This window comes from Megalobrama amblycephala, linkage group LG21, assembly GCF_018812025.1.
Source record: "Megalobrama amblycephala isolate DHTTF-2021 linkage group LG21, ASM1881202v1, whole genome shotgun sequence".
NCBI lineage: Eukaryota > Metazoa > Chordata > Actinopteri > Cypriniformes > Xenocyprididae > Megalobrama > Megalobrama amblycephala.
In genome coordinates, this window is record NC_063064.1 from 8,229,211 (window position 1) to 8,250,418 (window position 21,208).

General features: G+C 37.3%; 1 protein-coding gene across 1 annotated transcript; it reads left to right on the plus strand.

Moving 5' to 3' along the window:
• The first annotated feature begins 1,420 nt into the window (after positions 1-1,420).
• Positions 1,421-19,664, plus strand: vtg3 (vitellogenin 3, phosvitinless). The gene is given in 30 exon segments (XM_048172675.1): positions 1,421-1,546; positions 1,723-1,743; positions 1,922-2,073; positions 2,223-2,474; positions 2,582-2,743; positions 5,615-5,763; positions 5,848-5,998; positions 6,120-6,277; positions 6,346-6,511; positions 6,587-6,712; positions 6,847-7,065; positions 12,997-13,214; positions 13,305-13,402; positions 13,492-13,613; positions 13,694-13,795; positions 13,880-13,999; positions 14,107-14,296; positions 14,404-14,491; positions 16,639-16,824; positions 16,915-17,053; positions 17,143-17,302; positions 17,388-17,494; positions 17,588-17,653; positions 18,079-18,288; positions 18,372-18,434; positions 18,437-18,519; positions 18,627-18,657; positions 18,659-18,766; positions 18,883-18,966; positions 19,054-19,664. Coding segments are annotated over 29 exon segments (3,768 nt in total). The 5' UTR covers positions 1,421-1,506; the 3' UTR covers positions 18,964-18,966; positions 19,054-19,664.
• Positions 19,665-21,208: the final 1,544 nt, after the last annotated feature.

Below are 21,208 nucleotides of genomic sequence, written 5' to 3' on the forward strand. Positions count from 1 at the left end.
GAGATATCATAGACAGGGGAGGGAAAGGATACATCTATGCTGCCTTCAAAGATTGATCAGATGAAGGTATCTCAGTAGACAGGATGTGACACGATCGTTAGATTTGGACATGCCGTGTTAACTTTCTACTTCCACACTTACATTTTTCAGCTTTCAGATGCAGCCAAAGACAAGAAAAAGACACAATAAGGAGAGAGCAGCCAGAACAGAATCCTTAAAGAATCCCAGAATTTTCAAAGAATTGGATTCTTCTATTTTTATTAAGAATGCTACATTTTTAGACTAACCTCAGAGCTTTTGAAAATTATGTCATAATTTTAAATTTAAAAAAAAAATTATAAAAATCTGTTTATTAGTGAAGATAACCAAAAGTCGTAATGATTTGGATAAGGATAAGGATAAGGATCAGTAAATGGGTGAACTAATGCCTTATGTGAACTAATAACAAAATGTGTTATTACAATAGTTTTAAGATTTTAGAATGTGAAATGACACCTAATTATTATTAGATAATTGTTTTATGTGTGTTTATTTATATTTAAATTAATATTTAATGATGATATGTTCAAGTTCAAATGATATGTACAAGTTTGATCTTGTTATTTGTTTAGCAGGTCATGCTCTCCTAACAGGTTGTGATGACACTGTCTGTGATCACGCTGACCTGTCTCACACCTTTGTCCCCTAGTTCTGTTTACTCAAACTATTTCTACAACACAAACCAGCGTTTCATTCTTATAGACTAGCATTTACAGAATAATTTTCCAGTACGTAATATTTTACATTATATTCTGTTATATTTAACAATGTACTTAATATACATATGTGCATACTGCCAATGTGATGAACAATTTCTACTTTTTATGTTGTGAAATAGTCTGAATTTAATCATGCAGTTACACAAAATCTTTAGCGACCAAGCATAAGATGTAACATATACTTTCCATTGTATATTTACATTTTTAGCGAAAATGAAAATAAACATTTAAGTTTTAGAATACAGGAGAAATGGGGGTTCCACTTTATATTGTGGCCTTAACTACTATGTACTTACATTTAAATTAATCATTTGATACAATGCACTTATTGTGTACATACATTTTTTTACATTGTACTTATATTTTAAAAACACATGCATGTAATTAAATCTGCAATTAATTTATGTAATTACATTCATAATTACACTGTTGACCCATCCCTTACACCTTACCCCTACCCTTAAACCTACCCATACCATCAAAGCTTTCCCTAACCTTATCCGTATCCCACCTCAATAGCAGCAAAAGTGTTTTGCAATTTAATATGAACCCAATAACTACATTGTACTTATTTTTTGATGTAAGTACATAGTAGTTAAAGCCACTTAATATAAAGTAGGACCAAAATGTGGTGCCACAGGGTCACTTTACCTCACTAACTGCATCAGATAAGGGAGTAGGAGGGAAAGACATTTCTCTGTTATAAAAGATGATGTCGAAGTGACTGATACCACCTCTGGACTTAATCATGTGGTGGTTGTATCTCTGTCTCCTGGTTCCCCTGGCTGGTGAGTACATAATAATAATAATAATAATAACAAACAGAAAAGAGTTAAGCCAGATTCAACTGCATGCAGAGTGTGGTCATGATATTTCCTGGTTATTATTTAGAAATAAGTTCCCATAAAAGTTGTACTTTAATGCCAAAAGGAGAATAGTAATGTTTTTCTTTCCCCTCCATTAGCCAGCGAGACTGTCAATTATGGTATGTAAACCTATAGAGATTGCCTCCTTATTTTAAGATTTACTATAGCCTAATATTATTTTGTATTATTGAATGTGATATATATGTCAATAAAATCGATTTTAAAAACAAGTTAATTAGGATTCAGATACATATCAGATAATACTGGTTCATTATTTCTCGATGGCCAACATTTTAGAGCCTTTCTTGAACTCTAAAAAAACATACGAGTATAAATATGAGGGACTGGTACGAGTGGGACGGGAACTGCCAGACCTGGTTGAGTCAGCGCTGAAGCTGAGGTGCACTTTTAAAATCATCGGTGAATCACCACAAACCTTTGTCCTTCAGGTACTAACACTTTTGTTCCAATTTCATTACATATTTATATTTTCAATCTATTTCTGAACTAAGAAACATGATATATTCTTGACTCAGCAGATATTAAGAATAATTACATAATGTCTAATCATGCAATAAAATGTGATTTTCCTTTGAAGATCTCAAATGTAGACTTTGAAGACTTTAATGGCATACCTGGGAAAGGTGTCTTTAGCCCTTCCCAAAAGCTCACTAAGCGTCTATCTGCCGAGTTCAGCCAGCCAATCGTTTTTGAATTCTCCAAAGGACAAATTAGTGACATTCGGACAGCACCTGGGGTCTCAAACTCAGTTGTAAATATTGTGAGGGGGATCCTTGGATTTCTACAAGTCACAGTCAAAACCACACAAAGTTTTTACGAACTGGTGGAGGTACAGTATGAAATCTACATGTTATTAGAACGAAACAGTCATTAATGAGAGAATGATTCTATGAGGAATACATATAACATGAAAATATGATTCTTGTATGTCTTTAGTTGGGAATTCATGGTGTATGTCAGAGCAGTTATACTGTTGAAGAAGACTCCAATGCCAAAGAGTTGATAGTGACCCAAATGGTTGATATCACCAACTGTCAACAGCCAGCTGCTTTGTACAGCGGTATGGCTCTCGCCCCTGAAGACAAACTTAGCAAACAGGTTTGTGTTATATTTCATTACAGTTCTTTACAATCTCTAGGACCTATTTCTCATCCCATCTTTCATCTTGGCACAGCAGTTAATTTCACATTCAAAATGCACAAATCTACCAAAACACTTAATTCATGTTTCAAATCAACTAATTTTCACCCAGCAAACACACTTTGTCAGTCATAAAACACAGACCTAAAAATGTTAACATCAGTTTTCTCTTTCAGTTTTTTATTTTGTAAAATTTCTTTAAAAAAACAAGAATGACACTTTCTATTGTTTATAATTCACTGCAGTTTATGTTACTTGAGCTATGTTTACATAACAGTATAAAATTATTTCGAAGATTTCCCCTTTGAATGGATAATGAAATTGAAAGACTAATGTTTGTGTAGGTGCTAAGTTTCTATGGAATCCCAAGTCTGCCAAAATTAAAAATAAATAAATACATAAATAAATATACAAAGAAATGTTAAAAAAAGCAACAAAAAAAAAAAAAATATATATATATATATATATATATATATATATATATAAATATACATAGGAAAGCAAAAAAATATATATATTTATATAATTATTTCCTTATTATATATATATATATATATTTTTTTTTTTCACATTTATTTTTTCTTTTATTTATTTATACATTTATTCATTTCGATTTTTATTTATTTATTTATTTCCATATTTGTTCATTTCCACATTTATTCATTTCTACATTTCTTTATTTTTACATTTATGTATTTTTACATTTCTTTGTCCATAGGGTAATGAGGAGGGCGTGGTTTACCTCAGACATAGCAATCGAGCTCAGAGTTGGCAAGAGCGAAGCGTTGAGGCCACAGTGACACCTTGTGGTGTGCCCGAAATACAAGAAGTGTATCTGGGATGAATGATTTGAATGGGTAGTGTGGATCACCCGTTAAGTAATATCACCCTTATATCAAAATCTTATTTCACGGGTTAAGTAATGTCACCCTAACTGTACTGTGTGACATGGATAGGCTATTCTTTATTCCGGACATGGCTGTAGAACATCGTCTGGTCTGGATTTGTAAAATATCCTGCGCTGGCAAACATGAACAGCAACATCTTCAACAGATCTGATAACAGGGACTCTGAAATGGAAGTGCTTGTTATTTCCCATTATTAATCATTTGAATGAATGGGCTTGCATTTGATTGAAATTCGAACACCGATCAAGACACGGAAAGGAACCAGCGCACATATAGGCACATATAATGAGATCACAAATTCAGTTATTCAGGGCTCATCTGATTTTTTCTAAATAGTATACTTTATTAGTATGACGTTTAATGAGTTTGTTTTTTTAAAATCACTGTCTTAGTACATTAAGCCACATTAATTTTCTTATAACGGTTTTCTATGAGAGGAAAAGGCTTAACATGTTATTAAACGTTTTTTTGTACATAGTATACTTTATTATTATGATGTTTAGTGAGTTTGGTCTATTAATATCACTGTCTTAGTACATTAAGGCACGTTAAGCGTTTTTCACTTTAAGCGTTTTAGAATGTCCCCACGATGCGACAAAATGTTCTACTGTAACCGATGCCTCGTTCTATTTTGGATCTTTGAAATATGCATTGTATTTTAAGCGTTTGTCACATGTTGTGCATGTAAAAGTAGGAAATATGAATGTGAAGTGAATTTGTGGTCTTATTTCAAATGCATTGATCAATATGCTTGCGTTGACTTCACTGTAGCCTATATGTGCGCTGGTTCCTTTCCGTGTCCTGACCGGTGTCCGAATCTCAATCAAATGCAAGCCCATTCATTCAAATGATTAATAATGGGAAATAACAAGCGCTTCCATTTCAGAGTCCCTGTTATCAGATCTGTTGAAGATGTTGCTGTTCACGTTTGCCAGCGCAAGACATTTTACAAATCCAGACCAGACGATGTTCTACAGCCAATGTCCGGAATAAAGAGTAGCCTATCCATGTCACACAGTACAGTTAGGGTGATATTACTTAACCCGTGATATAAGATTTTGGCCAGACTACCCATCCAAATCATTCATCCCAGTATCAACGTCAGCAGGCTACACTTCTTGTATTTCGGGCACACCACAAGGTGTCATTGTGGCCTCAATTCTTCGCTCTCGCCTACTCTGAGCTCGATTGCTATGTCTGAAGCAAACCACGCCCTCCTTATTACCCTACAGACAAAGAAATGTAAAAACACATAAATGTAAAAATCAAAATGTATAAATAAATAAAAGAAAAAATAAATGTAGAAAAAAAAAAAAAAAAATATATATATATATATATATATATATATATATATATATATATATATATATAATACATACTTTTTTTTTTTTTTTTTTTTTTTTTGCTTTTCTATGTATATTTATTTATGTATTTATTTATTTATTTTTAATTTTGGCAGACTTTGGATTCCATAAATGTCATCTAATTTGCTTTGATAATATTTGATTTTTTAGATTCAGAATATATTTCATTACAGTATTACTGTAGAAATGTAGCATATTTTTGTCGTATTCAGTTTTGTATTATGTTGTTGTTTTGAACTTCATTTTAACAGTTTTTAAAACAGTATGTAAGCCTGTGCAAATTGGTTTTGCCATTTGTTGTGTCGAAGTGAGAAAAGAATTTATGTAATTTGAAAGATGTAGTCATTGAATGCAGTTTGTGCCAAAGCAATGATAAATGATCCAGAGTTTAGCCCACATAGATTTCAGTTGTGCTCACTGTGTGAAGAGTTTTGAAAAAGTGACCCAAATATTGAGAAATGGGTCCTAAGCGATTGTAAATAACTGTAAATTTCAGTTGAAAATGAAAAGTCTGAAGTTCAACCTTGAACTGATCTGAATGCTTTTCGAACTTACAGAGGGGTGAGAATGTTGTTTCCACAGTGAAACACACCTACACAGTGAAGTCCACGGCAGATGGCGGTCTGATCACTAAAGCATTTGCTCAGGAGCGCCAATATTTCTCTCCGTTCAATGTAAAGGGAGGAAACTCTCGAATGTTGGCATTGTAAGTGCTTTAAATAGTCATCAAGCTAAAAAATGGTTGCAAGACTGCTGATTGTGCATGACATTGTTGTGTTCCCTTTTGCAGACGAGACATTGAGCTTCTCAAAGTTTCAGACACAGCGGACAAAATAGTGACCGGACAGGTGCAAAGTAGAGGCAACCTAATGTACAAGACAGAGAAGGACCTCAAACCAATTCCTGTTGTGATGATCAACCTGAACAATCCAGCACCAAAGGCAAACCTTACAAGATCATACACCTATAAATATTCAAACATGTACAGACGTGTACAGATGTGTACATTAACTCATGAATGTTTTATTATTATTATTATTATTATTATCCTGTACTCCACAGATTTTAGATTTAATTAAGCGCTTGACTCAGGCTAACATATATCACGTGGACAGCGCAAGCAGCACAGATATTCTGGATCTAATTCAGTTGCTACGTGTGGAAACACTTGAAAATCTAGAGCAGTTATGGAAGCAGGTCTCAGGAAATGATGAGCACAGGTATTTTTTCTAATGTAAGTAAATACTATGCAATCTTCTCCCACTGACTCTTCTTTTTTGGTCTTCAGGAGGTGGTTCCTGGACTTGGTTGTGGAGGCAACAGATGAGAGGATCCTCAAATTCCTTGAGACCAGATTCAAAGTAGGAGACATTACAGCGAATGAGGCAGGACAGGCACTTGTAGTGGCATTTAACCACTTGTCTGCTGAGCCTGTGTCAGTGGCATTAGCTCAGGTGAGTCAGTGACCTAGTTAAAAATATTTTACAATTATTAATGGCTGCCTTCTGATGCTCTGTTCTGCTTACCAGGAGTTCCTGACAATTCCTTTCAGTAAATCCCAACCTCTCCTGTGGAACACCGTCGTTTTGGCATATGGATCTCTTCTATACAGATACTGTGTGTATACTGATCCCTGCCCTGTCACTGTGGTGCAGGTATTTGTGGTCTCCCACTTCTGTATGTCAAATGATTTATACAAATACCATATTTTATAATCTGCTAGTTTTATGTAGAACTTGTTTCTCTGATATTTACCTTTTACCTGTCTTTTGCAAATAATGTTGTCCAGCCATTACTGGATATGGCTGCAAGTAGCCTAAGTAAAAACTCTGAGGAGGACATGGTCCTTACACTAAAGGCCTTGGGAAATGCAGCTCATCCCTCCAGCATCAAGACTCTCCTAAAGTTCCTTCCAGGCTACTCAGCTGGAGCTGAAAAACTTCCAACCAGAGTACAGGGTGCTGCAGTCCAGGCATTCAGACTGCTTGCAGGCAGGGACCCCCATAGTGTAAGTACTCAAGTCAAGTCAACTTTTTACATATCGATATTGTTTATACAAGGGATTGTTTCAAAACAGCTTTACAGTGATAAACAGGAAAATATTGATTAAATGATGCAAACAACTTCAATTCTACATAAAGCTGCTCTAAAAAGAAAATAGTGTCATTGTTCAGCTGAGGTCAGTTCTGTGTTGATATGCTACAAAAAATTCTAGGGCATCAAGGGTTCCCAAAAGCAGAGTGGCCTCCATAATTCTTAAATGTAACTTTTTTTTAGAGTTAACCATCTGAAGAAACTGAACAATTGGGTAGAAGTGTTGGATAAGGGAGATGACTAAGAACCCAGTAGTGACTCTGGTTGAACTCCAAAGATCAATGTGTAGAGATGGAAGAAACTTGTAGAAAGACATTATGGTTGTTGAGACAGAAGTGTGCACGGAATTGGTTAAAAAAAGAAGAGAAAAAAAAACATCTAAAGGACTCTCAGACTGTGAGAAACAACTTTCTCTGGTCTAATGAATCTCAGTTTCCAAGCATCATGTCAAGAGGAAACCAGGCACCTCTCATAAGCTGTGCAATACCATCCCACAGGTGATGAATGGTGGTGGTAGCATCATGCTGTGGGTGTGTTTCTCAGCAGGAGGGACTGTGCACTGGTCAAGGCAAAAGAAAAAGCTAAATGCTGTCAAATACAGAAATTAGATATTCATGACTCTCTTCACCTTCACTAAAGCCCCAGTATCAGCTAACGAAAAGTAGCTCCAAAGCATGATGCTACCACCACTATGCTTCACCATGAGTATAGTGTTCTTTTGCTGATGTGCTGTGTTGTTTTTGAGCCAAACACACCTTTTTAAATTTTGGCAATAAAATACTTAGTCTCATCCAACCATAACACATTTTTCCACATGGTTTTGGGAGACTGGATATTTGTTTTTGCAAAGTTTAGCTGGGGTTGGATGTTTGTTTTTGTTGTTGTTGTTATTTTAGTCAGAAAAGGCTTGCGTCTTGACACCCTGCCCCATAGCCCAGACTGATGGAGAATACAGGAAACAGTTGTCACATGTAGGGAGCAAACCAATACTTGCCAGAAAGAGCTGATACTCTTTTAATGTTACTGTAGGCCTTTTGCCAGCTTCCCTTACCAGTTTCTATTTGACTTCTCATCAATTTTGGAGGGATGCCCTGTTCTTGAAATAATGTCACTGCTGTGCCATACATTTTCCACTTGTTAATGACTGTCATCACTGTGTTCCATGGCATATCTAATGCCTTGGAATTTGTTTCGTAGCCTTCACTTTAGCGATTCCTTTGCAATGAGATCCTGTTGATGCTTTGTCAGTCTTTTGTGGCCATGGCTCTTGTAGGAGCATGCAACCAAGAAGATGTCAGAAAAACCCTACAAGAGATTTAAGCGGAGATTTATTTAAAGTTAATCAGAGTCACTTCAGGTTAAGACAGGTGTGTACTATTTCACAAGAGCTTAATGATTAGTTAAAGGTGCCCTAGAAAGTTCTTTCACAAGATGTAATATAAGTCTAAGGTGTCCCCTGAATGTGTCTGTGAAGTTTCAGCTCAAAATACACCATAGATTTTTTTTAATTAATTTTTTTAACTGCCTATTTTGGGGCATCATTAACTATGCACCGATTCAGGCTGCGGCCCCTTTAAATCCTTGCGCTCCCCGCCCCCCGAGCTCTCGACTATAAACAGTGCATAAACAAAGTTCACACAGCTAATATAACCCTCAAATGGATCTTTACGAAATGTTAGTCATGCATACTGCATGCATGTATCAGATCATGTGAGTATAGTATTTATTTGGATGTTTACATTTGATTCTGAATGAGTTTGAGGCTATGCTCCGTGGCTAATGGGCTAATGCTACACTGTTGGAGAGATTTCTAAAGAATGAAGTCGTGTTTATGAATTATACAGACTGCAAGTGTTTAAAAATTAAAATAGCGACGGCTCTCTTGTCTCCGTGAATACAGTAATAAACAATGGTAACTTTAACCACATTTAACAGTACATTAGCAACATGTTAATGAAACATTTAGAAAGACACAACATTTAGAAAAATATCATGTAATCATGGATCATGTCAGTTATTATTGCTCCATCTGCCATTTTTCGCTATTGTCCTTGATTGCTTACCTAGTCTGATGATTCAGCTGTGCATATCCAGACGTTCTGCCCTTGTGTAATGCCTTGAACATGGGCTGGCATATGCAAATATTGGGTCGTACATATTAATAATCTCGACTGTTACGTAACAGTGGGTGTTATGCTAAGATTCGCCTGTTTTTCGGAGGTCTTTTAAACAAATGAGATTTACATAAGAAGGAGGAAACAATGGTGTTTGAGACTCACTGTAAGTCATTTCCATGTACTGAACTCTTGTTATTCAACTATGCCAAGGTAAATTCAATTTTCCATTCAATGGCACCTTTAATTCTGAACAAAGCCACATACCCAGTTATAAATTGGTGTGCACTAGGGGTTGCACAGACTAATCAACTAGTCGACTTTAATGCTCTGCCATGATGCTTTAAGCTTGATGTTGACTAGTCGCTGATCATGGCCTATAGAGGGCACAACAGGATAAGAAATCTTTGAAGTCCACATTTATGCTCTGGATCCAACAGTTAATAACAAATAAATGCATACTCCGCGAGCGCTCCACAAGATATGTTTGATTATACAATCTAGATACTCAATATTGATCATGTGAATGCACATCGTTTAAAAAACTTATTGTAGACGTAAGTTAATTGCTGTTCTAAACAAATGCACTGCACACACACACAGACAGTATGGCGCACATCACATACAGATCGCACACACAGAGACACATTCAGTAGCACAGAAATATATTGTCAACAGCACTGTTCTGTGAGTTATCAATAAATTAGCTTAGAAACTGAAAAGTTCTAGCATATATTTCTTAGTAACTAAAACCCACAGCCTTCACTATTAGCAGAGACATGCTATCAGGTAGAATTAATTCACTCACGCAATCACTCTCTCACTAATGCATTCATATAAATGTAATCTTTACTGTGTGACTTTATCTGTATCTGATTTAGAACAAGCAGGAATCAGTGAGAAATATAGTGACCTAAAGACAAAAGAACTGATAAAAAATAAGCTGCCTTGTGGACAGCGCTGTGTCATATGCCATAACTGTGCACAAGGCAACCCGAGTTCGAGTCTCAGCTCGAGGTTCATGCTTATTTGTTCATTAATGATGTCATCAGTGATTAGTCGACGTAGACTCGACTTTAATCACATAAATGTCGACTTTATAAAATCTTAAGTCGTCAACCTGAACCCAGGCAAACATCTCTGCAGATACCTAAAAAAAAGGCTTCCCACAGATGGTTCCCATCCATCCTCACATAGGTTAACTCTTTCCCCACCATTGACAAGATTTTCTGTCATTTATGACAAAATGCTTTACCACCATTGATGAATATTTTCGTCAATCCATGTTTTGACTATTACTGTATATGGTAGGTGCTCTATTACAGATCTTCTGAAATAGTACAGAATCTCCGGAGTAAAGAAGGAGTGGATAGAAGTTATTTATGCACAAGTAAGCTAATGTGATAACCAAACATTCAATAGCATCAAAAAATTGCCTAAAGCTACCAAAAACAATTTCAAACCCACAAAGTGGCATATGATTGTGCAAGCTATGAGGGTGCTGATGGACTCAATCTGCTCAATCTATGTTTTGATCATCGTTCTGAATTCAATCATTTTTAATGAAACTTACCCCCATTCAAGTTTTGATAAAAAAAAAAAAGAATTAAATACGCTAGAATAAAATGGCTCTGGCTGGCTCCAAATCCAGGAGTGCAAAGCTTGACATATCATACCCAAAAAGACTTGAGTTGTAATCACTACCAATGGTGCTTCAGCAAAGTACTGAGTTAATGGTGTGAATATGTCATGTAATTGTGATTTTTTTTTAGTTCTTTTGTTTGTTTGTTTGTTTGTTTGTTTGTTTAAAGGTGCCCTAGAACCAGTTTTTACAAGATATAATATAAGTCTAATGTGTCCCCTGAATGTGTCTGTGAAGTTTCAGCTCAAAATACCCAATAGATTTTTTTTTATTAATTTTTTAACTGCCTATTTTAGGGCATCATTAACTATGCACCGATTCAGGCTGCGGCCCCTTTAAATCACGCGCTACCTGCCCCCGAGCTCTCGACTATAATACAGTGCATTTACAAAGTTCACACAGCTAATATAACCCTCAAATGGATCTTTACAAGATGTTTGTCATGCATACTGCATGCATGCATCGGATCATGTGAGTGTAGTATTTATTTGGATGTTTACATTTGATTCTGAATGAGTTTGATGCTGTGCTTCATGACTAAAGCTAACATTACACACTGTTGGAGAGATTTATAAAGAATGAAGTTGTGTTTATGCATTATACAGACTGCAAGTGTTTAAAAATAAAATAGCGACGACTCTCTCGTCTCCGTGAATACAGTAAGAAACAATGGTAACTTTAACCACAAAATTCACATTACATTAGCAACATGCTAACGAAACATTTATGAAGACAATTTACAAATATCACTAAAAATATCATGTAATCATGGATCATGTCAGTTATTATCGCTCCATCTGGCATTTTTCGCTATTGTTCTTGCTTGCTTACCTACTGTAGTCTGATGATTCAGCTGTGCACAGCTCCAGACGTTAATACTGGCTGCCCTTGTGTAATGCCTTGAACATGGGCTATCATATGCAAATTTTGGGGTCATACATATTAATGATCCCGACTGTTATGTAACAGTCGGTGTTATGTTGAGATTCGCCTGTTCTTCGGAGGTCTTTTAAACAAATGACATTTACACAAGAAGGAGGAAACAATGGTGTTTGAGGCTCACTGTATGTTATTTCCATGTACTGAACTCTTGTTATTCAACTATGCCAAGGTAAATTAAATTTTTGATTCTAGGGCACCTTTAATAGATTTGCAATATTTTCACAGATCTATTTTATCCTCATAGAACATAAAAATGTGAAAACTCAAAAGGTCTGAATATTTTTTGAATGCATTGTAAAGCTACTTCATTTTTTTTTTTTATGCGTACACTAGTGTATGCGTACAGTCGAATGCGTAGCTTTTCAAAGTATAGTTCATTTGATAGCATGCACGAACGCAGACAGTCCACACATGCACTCTAGAAAGTTTCATCTTTGTCCACTGTCTGCACTACAGTATTTTTATCTAGGAGTTATGACCAATAAAATGTCTTTGTATTCAGTCTAGGCCAGTGTTGCCACCTTGTGGAACAACTTATTAGTGCAAATCAGTACATGTGCGATCTTGCGCATACAAAGTACAACAATCAGGCAGTGCACATACTTTCTGGTGATTGAATTTGGTCATGTGTACTGTATGCGGACCCTCACATAAAAATCGAAGTATACTTTGTGCTTAAGTATATATTGTTCTATGTTCTATGAAGAGTGCTCATGATGGGCACAAGTGGTATAATGGCAAGATCTGAACATGCCTTTGCGAACTTGACTGTTTTTTTTTTGTTTGTTTGTTTTTGTTTGTTTTTGTTTTTACATCTAATAAAAATTTTTACTTATGTAAACAAGAACACTGTTACTACTAAACAAGAGTATTTCTTGTCAAAGGCCAATCCAAGACACATTTATGACCACAGTAACTTGTTGATATGATAAAATTACCCTCCACTGTGAAAACATTTCCACATTTAGTAGAGAGTGTTAATTTCCCACATTTGTCAGATTTGACAGAAATGTTGTTCCAGGACCAAGAAAAATTACTGATCCAGGAGCTCATGCTACTTGAAAAAATCATGAGCACAAAGGTCTCTACTAGCAAGGACCACTTTCAGCAGATGCAGACCAACTCTCTACCTCTTGTATGTTTGCAGGTACAGGATATTGTCTTGAACCTCTTCATACAGAAGAATCTTCCTGCTGAAATCCGCATGCTGGCCTGCATGGTGCTTCTAGAGACCAAGCCATCCATAGCTCTGATCTCAGTAATAACTGAGGTCCTCTTAGAGGAGATTGACCTCCAGGTTGCCAGCTTCTCCTACTCTCTGCTCAAAGGCATTGCCAAGTCCCGCACCCCTGATAATCAACATCTGTAAGCATGCAACATTGAGTACTGTGTTTTTCTCATCTCCTTTTTAGAGCATCTGAAATGTCCTCATTCCTCTTTACTTCTTGTAAAAAGATCCACTGCCTGTAATGTTGCCATGAAGATCCTTACCCGCAAACTTGGCCACCTGAGTTATCGCTACAGCAAGAGCATGCATTTTGACTGGTTCCATGGTGGGTTTGACTCTCTTCAATTGTTAGCTTTGTAGTACAGCGTTTTAGTGCTGCTGGGGATGGTCTGATGCAGTTTCTTGTCTCCTCAGATGACTTTTTATTTGGGACATCCACTGATGTTTATATTCTGCAAAATGAAAGTCTCATACCCTCAAAACTTATGCTAAAGGGAAAAATTCATTTCATTGGCAGAATATTGCAATGTCTAGAGGTAATGAAATCAAAGCTATAATATTCAGAGTAATTTTATGTATACCATGTTTTTATATGTTATATTTAATATGTTTCCAGCTTGGTGTCCACGCAGATGGAATAAAAGAGCTGTTTGCAGGAAAAATCCCTCAACTCAAGAAAGATTTAGGAGTCACAGATTTTGCCACTATATTGAAAATTGTGAGCATCGTCAGTCTCAGGATTTATGAAATGTACAACTTATGTCAGTCATTAAGTTAATGGATATTCTCTGATCTTTTAAAGCTTTCAGACTGGCAGAATCTACCAAAAGACAAACCTTTACTGACAGCATATATACGCTTGTTTGGACAGGAAGCCTTTTTAATGGATGTAAGCGGAGATTTCATTCAGAGTATCACAAAGGTATTCCACCATCTGCCTTTTTTAACAGGAGATAGATCTTTGTTTGTCTTGTTGATTCTTTATTTGTGTAGATTTAGAAACATAAAGCATTTTTTTTTACTCCTCAGTCATTTAGTCCTTCTGCAGGGAAGGAGAGTAAAGTTTGGGAAAAGATTCAAGATGTTCAAAAAGGGATTTCCTGGCACTGGACCAAGCCGCATCTTGTGTATGAAGCTCGATTCATACAGCCAACTTGTCTGGGTCTCCCAGTTGAAATCAGCAAATATTTTTCCATAGTAAATGCTGTTACTATGAAAGGTGATACCTTTTCCCCTTCCATTTATTGTCAGTTTCTCATTAGACGTCTGTGAATACTGGAAAAGATGGGGATAACAATACAATTATAATATATTCTATGTCTACAGCTAAAGCTGAAATTAATCCTCCTCCCAAGGAACATCTGGATGAACTGCTAAGATCAGACATTTCCCTGCAAACAGATGGCTTTGCTGGGTAATAATAAAATGTTTTCAGCTATGATTCTTTAAAGGTGCACTTAGTAGTTTTTTGATTATGGTAGGCAGGCTGAAATGACAGTCATCTTGAACTTTGACACTAACACCCAGTGGTGAGGATGTAGCAACATCAAATAATAGCACACGCGTTCAGTACTCAAAGGGTGTTGGATGGCCTCATGGCTCCTATTGTAGCTCCGCATATGATGAGCATGTGGAGTTTATGACGGGCTACCACCAGATTAGGGCTAGACTGGTTGGGTTCGAAACAGGAAATCATTAGTGGTTGTTCAGATGAGTGAGTCCTGTCAGGTCAGCTCTGGAAGAGCTTTCCTTTTCTCCCAGATCTGCACACTGAGGGATCAGGTTCATGATAAGAACCCATAGTTAGCCCATATAGTTCCCTCTAGTTTGAGTTATGAAAAGGTGGAGGATCTGTGCAAGCAGGGATATGGGGGATGCCTCAGTTGGAAAAGAATTTAGCTAGTTATCTCTTTCTGGGGTCGTCCTCTTTGTTGAAGGCTCCTGTTTTGCCCTCCAAGCCTTGCCAGACAACAATGACGCTGGAAGCCGACCTTCTTAGGCATCTTGGCTCAATTTGTCAGGCATCAAGGAGTCTGATAAGATTGTCCTCCTTGATGCCTCAGTTTCACCCCCTGCACTTTTTGGCACTGTTGTTGAGACAGTTGTGGAGAAGTTTGGGGATGCTCCTCATGGATATCTGTTGGGTTGAGCCTGACACTCAAGGCCTTTCCTCTCCAGTCTTTATTAGGTCTTGAGATGGATTAGGTGTGTTTATGCGGTATGGCCCATTCTCCCACCCTTGCCCTCTCCATTTTATTGTAAAGAGAGAGAGAGAGAGATTTAGGCAGGGCTGTGCTCTTTAATGGATATCCAGTGAGTGGAGATGAGAGGTGATTAGACATTGTCACCTGTCACCCTCCTCCTATTCTAAGGAATAGGGGTTAAGCTAGAGCTTATTCTCCCTTCCTAAAAGGGTAGAGCAATGTATTACATTTAAAAAAAAAAGGGTGTTGCCCTTCCTATTTTTATTCTCTAGGAGTTGAAATATGATTGTTTTCCCTGGTGGCCCAATTTCTTCCCATTCTTCTTGGTGAAGGCTGATCCTCCCTAGGTTGAGCATGACAGATGGAATTACCCTCTTCAGTTCAAAAACTGGGTGTTGAAGTAGGTTGGAGCTCCCGGGTGGTCCAGTTTCTTATCTCACCTTCCCCATCCTTTCTGGTGGGGTATTTATGCAAGGCAATGTGCCCGCTTAGTTGCTGATGCATAAGGCTGCTTCAGGTCGGGTACTGTTGAGCCCTTCAATGCCTAGGCCCAACAGGGTTGAGCTTAGTGTCTCAGCACACTGGCAGGCATTGGTCAGAATGGCAGAGTGGGTATTAACGTACCCATAGCATCAGCAACTGAGTTACATATATAACCCCGGTCCCTTGAAAAAGGAATGAACACTGTGTTGTGTCACCATGCTTCAGGTATGACTCAGACACTGGGTTCCGTGAGGACGTGTCCCCATAGCATCAGCCACTGACACAGCTTCTCATTCCCTTCTCAGGGAACCAGGGTTATATTCGTAACCCTAAGACATAAGTAACCATTTACCCATGCCATTGTAGAATTTTGTAATTTGCAGTCAGCCATGAATTCATTCCACTGTTACTAAGATAAAGTGAGTATTATTCAGAGGTCATCTGATCAACTCAATGTAAAATAAAATGGTATTCAATCTCAGTGAGTTCTTTGTGAAAAATGTTTTTAATGATGGAAAAGTTACTGACTGCACCTTTATGTCTATGCTCATCTGGATCACAGAGCATGTTAAAGAAACAGTTTATCCAAAAATTAAAATTGTTTTTATTTGTATGACTTTTACTTTTGTAAAAGAACATCTTAGCCATTTTGTGAATAACGTCCTAGCCCCTCTTTTCTGTATAATGAAAGTGAATCAGAACAGGGATTGTTATCTTCAAAATGACAAAAAAGCACCATAAGTCCACCATAAAAATAGTTGTTAAATTCACATGAGGGTGATTAGACAATGACACAATTTTCATTATTTGATGGAACTATTTCTTTATTATTTATGGTTTATTTGCTGAAATTTGACTTTCCTCCTGCCTACAGAGTGACAAAGGATCATTTTGTCTTCCATGGAATCAACATAGATCTTTTCCAGTGTGGTGTTGAGCTGAAGAGTAAAATAGTAACTAGCCTGCCATGGGCATTTGGTTTGAAAATAAACATAAAAGAGCAAAAATATGAAATGAACTTGACTCCGAGCAAAACAGACACTGAGTTATTTTCAGTCAAGTACGTTTTCCAAGATTTCAGCTGCACCATTGTGATACAAAATAAAGTGCCACCAAATATCCTGATGATTTCTTATTCTTCATCAAACAGTTCTAATGTGTTCACTGTTTCGAGAAACATTGAGGATCCATCCTTATCCAAAATAACTCCCATGATGCCTGAGACAGAGAATTCCCAGCAGGGTTTGCCACTGGCCAGAAGAATTTTACCCACTTCAAGGGATGAACAGGTACAGTACAGTAGCCCTTACAACTCTAGAACAAAATGGAGATGTTTGTCAAATCCTGCTGTCTAAACAGCTGTGCTTTTCTGTGGCAGACAGAGGACAATGAGGTGAAATTCAGGCAATGTGCTGAGGCCAAGATTTATGGAACTGCAATATGCATTGAGGCAGAAGCCAAACGATCACACTACCTTCATGAATATCCTCTGTATTATTTCCTTGGACATACCCGCTTTTCATATCAACTAGAACCAGGTACCAAAAGCTTGAATTCATTATTGCTATAATCCAAAGGGAATATTTAAGGATTCCTATCAATAACGTGTTGCTTTTTCTGAAGCAAAGAATACAAAACCCATTGAAAAGATTCAGATTCAGGTCACTGCGGGCATGAAACGCCCTCCAGGAGTCAGTGAAATGATGGATCTCAGTCGCAGAGTCTTCAAGGTACAATGACTCAGCCATAACTTTTCATCATTCCCATTAGTGAACTCAGAATAAATGTGTGGCCATTTTGTTTTTCATGCTCCTTCTATGTAGGACACAAGAGATGAGATTATCTCCTGTGGGGAACACAATCTATCCAGTTCATTCCCTGCAAATCAGGTGCAATACAAACATCTAAAGTCACTGATTCAAATGAAGATATTTAAAAAGGACTTCATCCCTCAAATGTTCAATTACGTATTGTGTTGTGTATTGGACAGACAGATGAAGACTAGCTTGATTGCAACTGTGCATACTGTAAATATACAGTGTGTGAGAAACTTTTCATTCAGTACACCCAGAGATTTATGTAACTGCTGGTAAATGCATTTAAATTTGAGTGATTCCAAAGAATCCAGATGTACTCCTTAATTGTATTAGAAAAAAATGAGCAGCAGTGATATTGCTGTGCAAAAGTAATGTAAAATGACTATGAGAACAGGATTAATGTTAGCACTTCAATATTCTGAACATATCTAGAGAGTAACTATCTAGGAATTACTTAGTCAACTTATTTAAGCTCTGCCATTCTCTTCATGCTGTAGGACCTTGATTCTACTCCAGACCCTGTAATCACAGTAAAAGCACTTGGTCTAAGTCCGCCAGCAAAACCACTGGGCTATGAATGTGTAGCCTTTTATCTGCCAACAGCCCAAAGAGACGACATTGAAATGATAGTCTCTGAAGTTGGTGAAGAAGCAAACTGGAAAATGTGTGCCAATGCAAATGTAGATAAGAGTTATTCATCAGCAAAGGTAAAGTTCTTTTAAGCTTTCTGGTGCAACTTATTCTCATTGGTTTCCATATTGCCTCACTGATTTTTGTCCTGTGTTTTTAGGCCCATCTCAGATGGGGTGCAGAGTGTCAGACATATGATGTATCTATGAGGGTGTCCTCAGCCGTGCCAGCCAGAGTCTAAAACCTTCCATATACACCAAGATTAATTGGGGAGCTCTGCCCTCAATGTTCACAACAATTGGTCAAAGGTAAATTTCTTGAAATACCAATGCACAGGTTGAGATTACTGTTTATTATACTATTTCAAATCTCAGGCCTTATGTTATCTTTCTATTTTCACATGAATTTCCCTCAGAATTCAAGAGTATGTTCCTGGCATGTCTTATTTTCATGGGTTTCTACCAGAAATATGAGAAAAATCCAGAACGCCAGGCAGCTGTCACTGTTGTAGCATCCTCACCAGAGACCTTTGACATGAAAGTGAAAATTCCAGAGGTTGTTGTCATATAAACACATTTCATATGTTGTCATATGTCTTTTTAATTTAAAATGGCTTATTGCCTTCCTGCTTCTGTGGGCTGAAAACAATATTATTACTTTGTCCTCTCTAGCGAACTATCTACAAAAAGGCAATTCCCTCACCAATCGAACTTGTAGGGTTTGAAGCTGTGAACCTCACCATGTCAGCCTAACAGGTTAATTTATAAACTACAGATCAGAAAACTGTACTGTATTTGTGTATTTGTGTAAATCCAGTATCTTCCTCTTTTTTCACTTAACAGGCTGATATCAAAGAGCACCTCTGGAAGACCAAAACAACAACATGGAAAAAATGGACATTTGATTACTGACTGATTTAGATATTCAAATATATGTGCTAAAATCAACACTTTCAAATTATGCACTAATGAATACAGTGTCCATCAAGAGTTCATCTGTGACATTAATTTATTATCTTCTGATTGGTCATTATATTCCAGCCTAAAGTGTGTCATATTTACCTGTAGAGCTTCAGCGGTATCTTCTTTATGTGGCGGAATGTCAAAGGATTGGTGACTGGCAATATCTGCAGAATTAATTATACCATAAAAGATAGTATAGCTGGGGATTTGTGGATTGCTTCTAGGGACATTTTGGCTGAGTACAGCTTGTAATTTGGTCAAGGATGGGATTCAAAACCTATAAAGACTTTATGTGGTGTATGTTGCAACTGTGTACATGCAAATGTATAATGACAGTGTCTTTGCTGGTTACATTAATACATGCAAGTGTGCTATTGCTGTTTAGCAGGCAACTGCTGATATTGTTGATTGATGATGTTAATGCTAACAAATTGTTGCTTAGACAATATTACAATTAAAAGTGCAACTTAACATGTTTGTGTAGTACAAAATCTAGGTTTTAAGTTTTACCAATTTAATCTTTTGTTAAGTTTTAAGTTTGTGTCAGCTTAAGTTCTACCAAACTCTTCTCTGAAATGCACCAATTAGCCACAACATGAAAACCATTGACAGGTGAAGTGAATAACATTGATATTGGTACAATGGTACCTGTCAAGGGGTGGGATATATTAGGTCAGTGGTTCTCAACTCCAGTCCTGGGGATCAACGTTCTGCACATTTTTGTCTCCATTAGGGTTCATTCAAGACTACCTGAAGTTGCTGTGGTGCTCACACCACACAACAAGGTTTCTTGCCATCTATCGTTGTCTTGTCATAGCATACAACACAACACAACACAACGCTGACGAGGTGCACAAACTAGTCATTTGGTCAAAAGTCCCAAACAACAATGGGGAAAAAAAAACATTTTCTCACATAAATTCACACAAGTGATTACAAGATTTTTTCCATTTATACCATCTGCATTGTGATTGGCTGGATTAGTTCCACCTTGACATTGCACTGCACACACTGTCCCTGCTTTTCATTCGGAATGGATCATCCCTATGCCCTAATCCCTTCAAAGGGTTTACCTTTGAAGAGCTTTGAAGGGATGAAGGGTATAGGCGTCAAAAAAACCCTCTTTTTTTGGAATGCACTTCTGCGTCATTTTTTAACGAGACAATCAAGGAGGCGCCTTTGTCGCACATTTTGTACGCTGGTTGACCACCCAAAAAACACACTCTGAACAATGAGTAGACTGAGAAAAGCTGCGCCTTTTGTTCAACGTAAGTTTATTTATTTATTTTTGGTTTGTCGCACCATATTGTATATTGTGTCTATGTATTTTAAACATTTGGATGGACTGATAAAGGGAGCTGTAAAGTATTTTTGTTGAAGTACAATGTCGTTTTGACCATAATAATGTACCAAATCTAACTTCGCATAAATATTACAGCAGTATAGAAAAATACTATACATACATTTATAGGTAAAATCGAACTTCGAGCCTCCTGTACCCATTCTGTGACACCAAACACCTTCCTTGTGCAAAGGATCATGGGGGCCCGAAGTGTCCATCAGTTGTACCCTTTGAAATCCTTCATTCCAAAGGGCCCTTTGAAGTGGCCAGTTTTGAGCACTTCGGTTTGGAACGACTCTTCAATATGGCGGCCATGATTGTTTTCACTCTGAAGTGCCCTTCGGAGGGCGATATATCCCGTTTGGAACGCACCATGTAAGATCATGTGGAGGTAATATCAAACAGGTTTGAAAACAGGCTTGTTTCGATATGCATCGGCATTGCGCAGATCGATCGGCGTATGACATCAAAGTACCTTGAGAGCAATTCAAAAGCATAAGGACTCAAATGCTCTCCAAACGCTCTCACGGAACTTTGATGCCATACGCCGATCGGTCTGTGCAGTGCAGATGCATCTTGAACAAGTCTTTTATCACAGCATTTGAGACTGTTCGAGACAGGCTCAGACCACAGTGCTGACCTGCTCATATACTTAACGAGCATCAGCAACCGCAGTGAGCACGATCCAGGGGT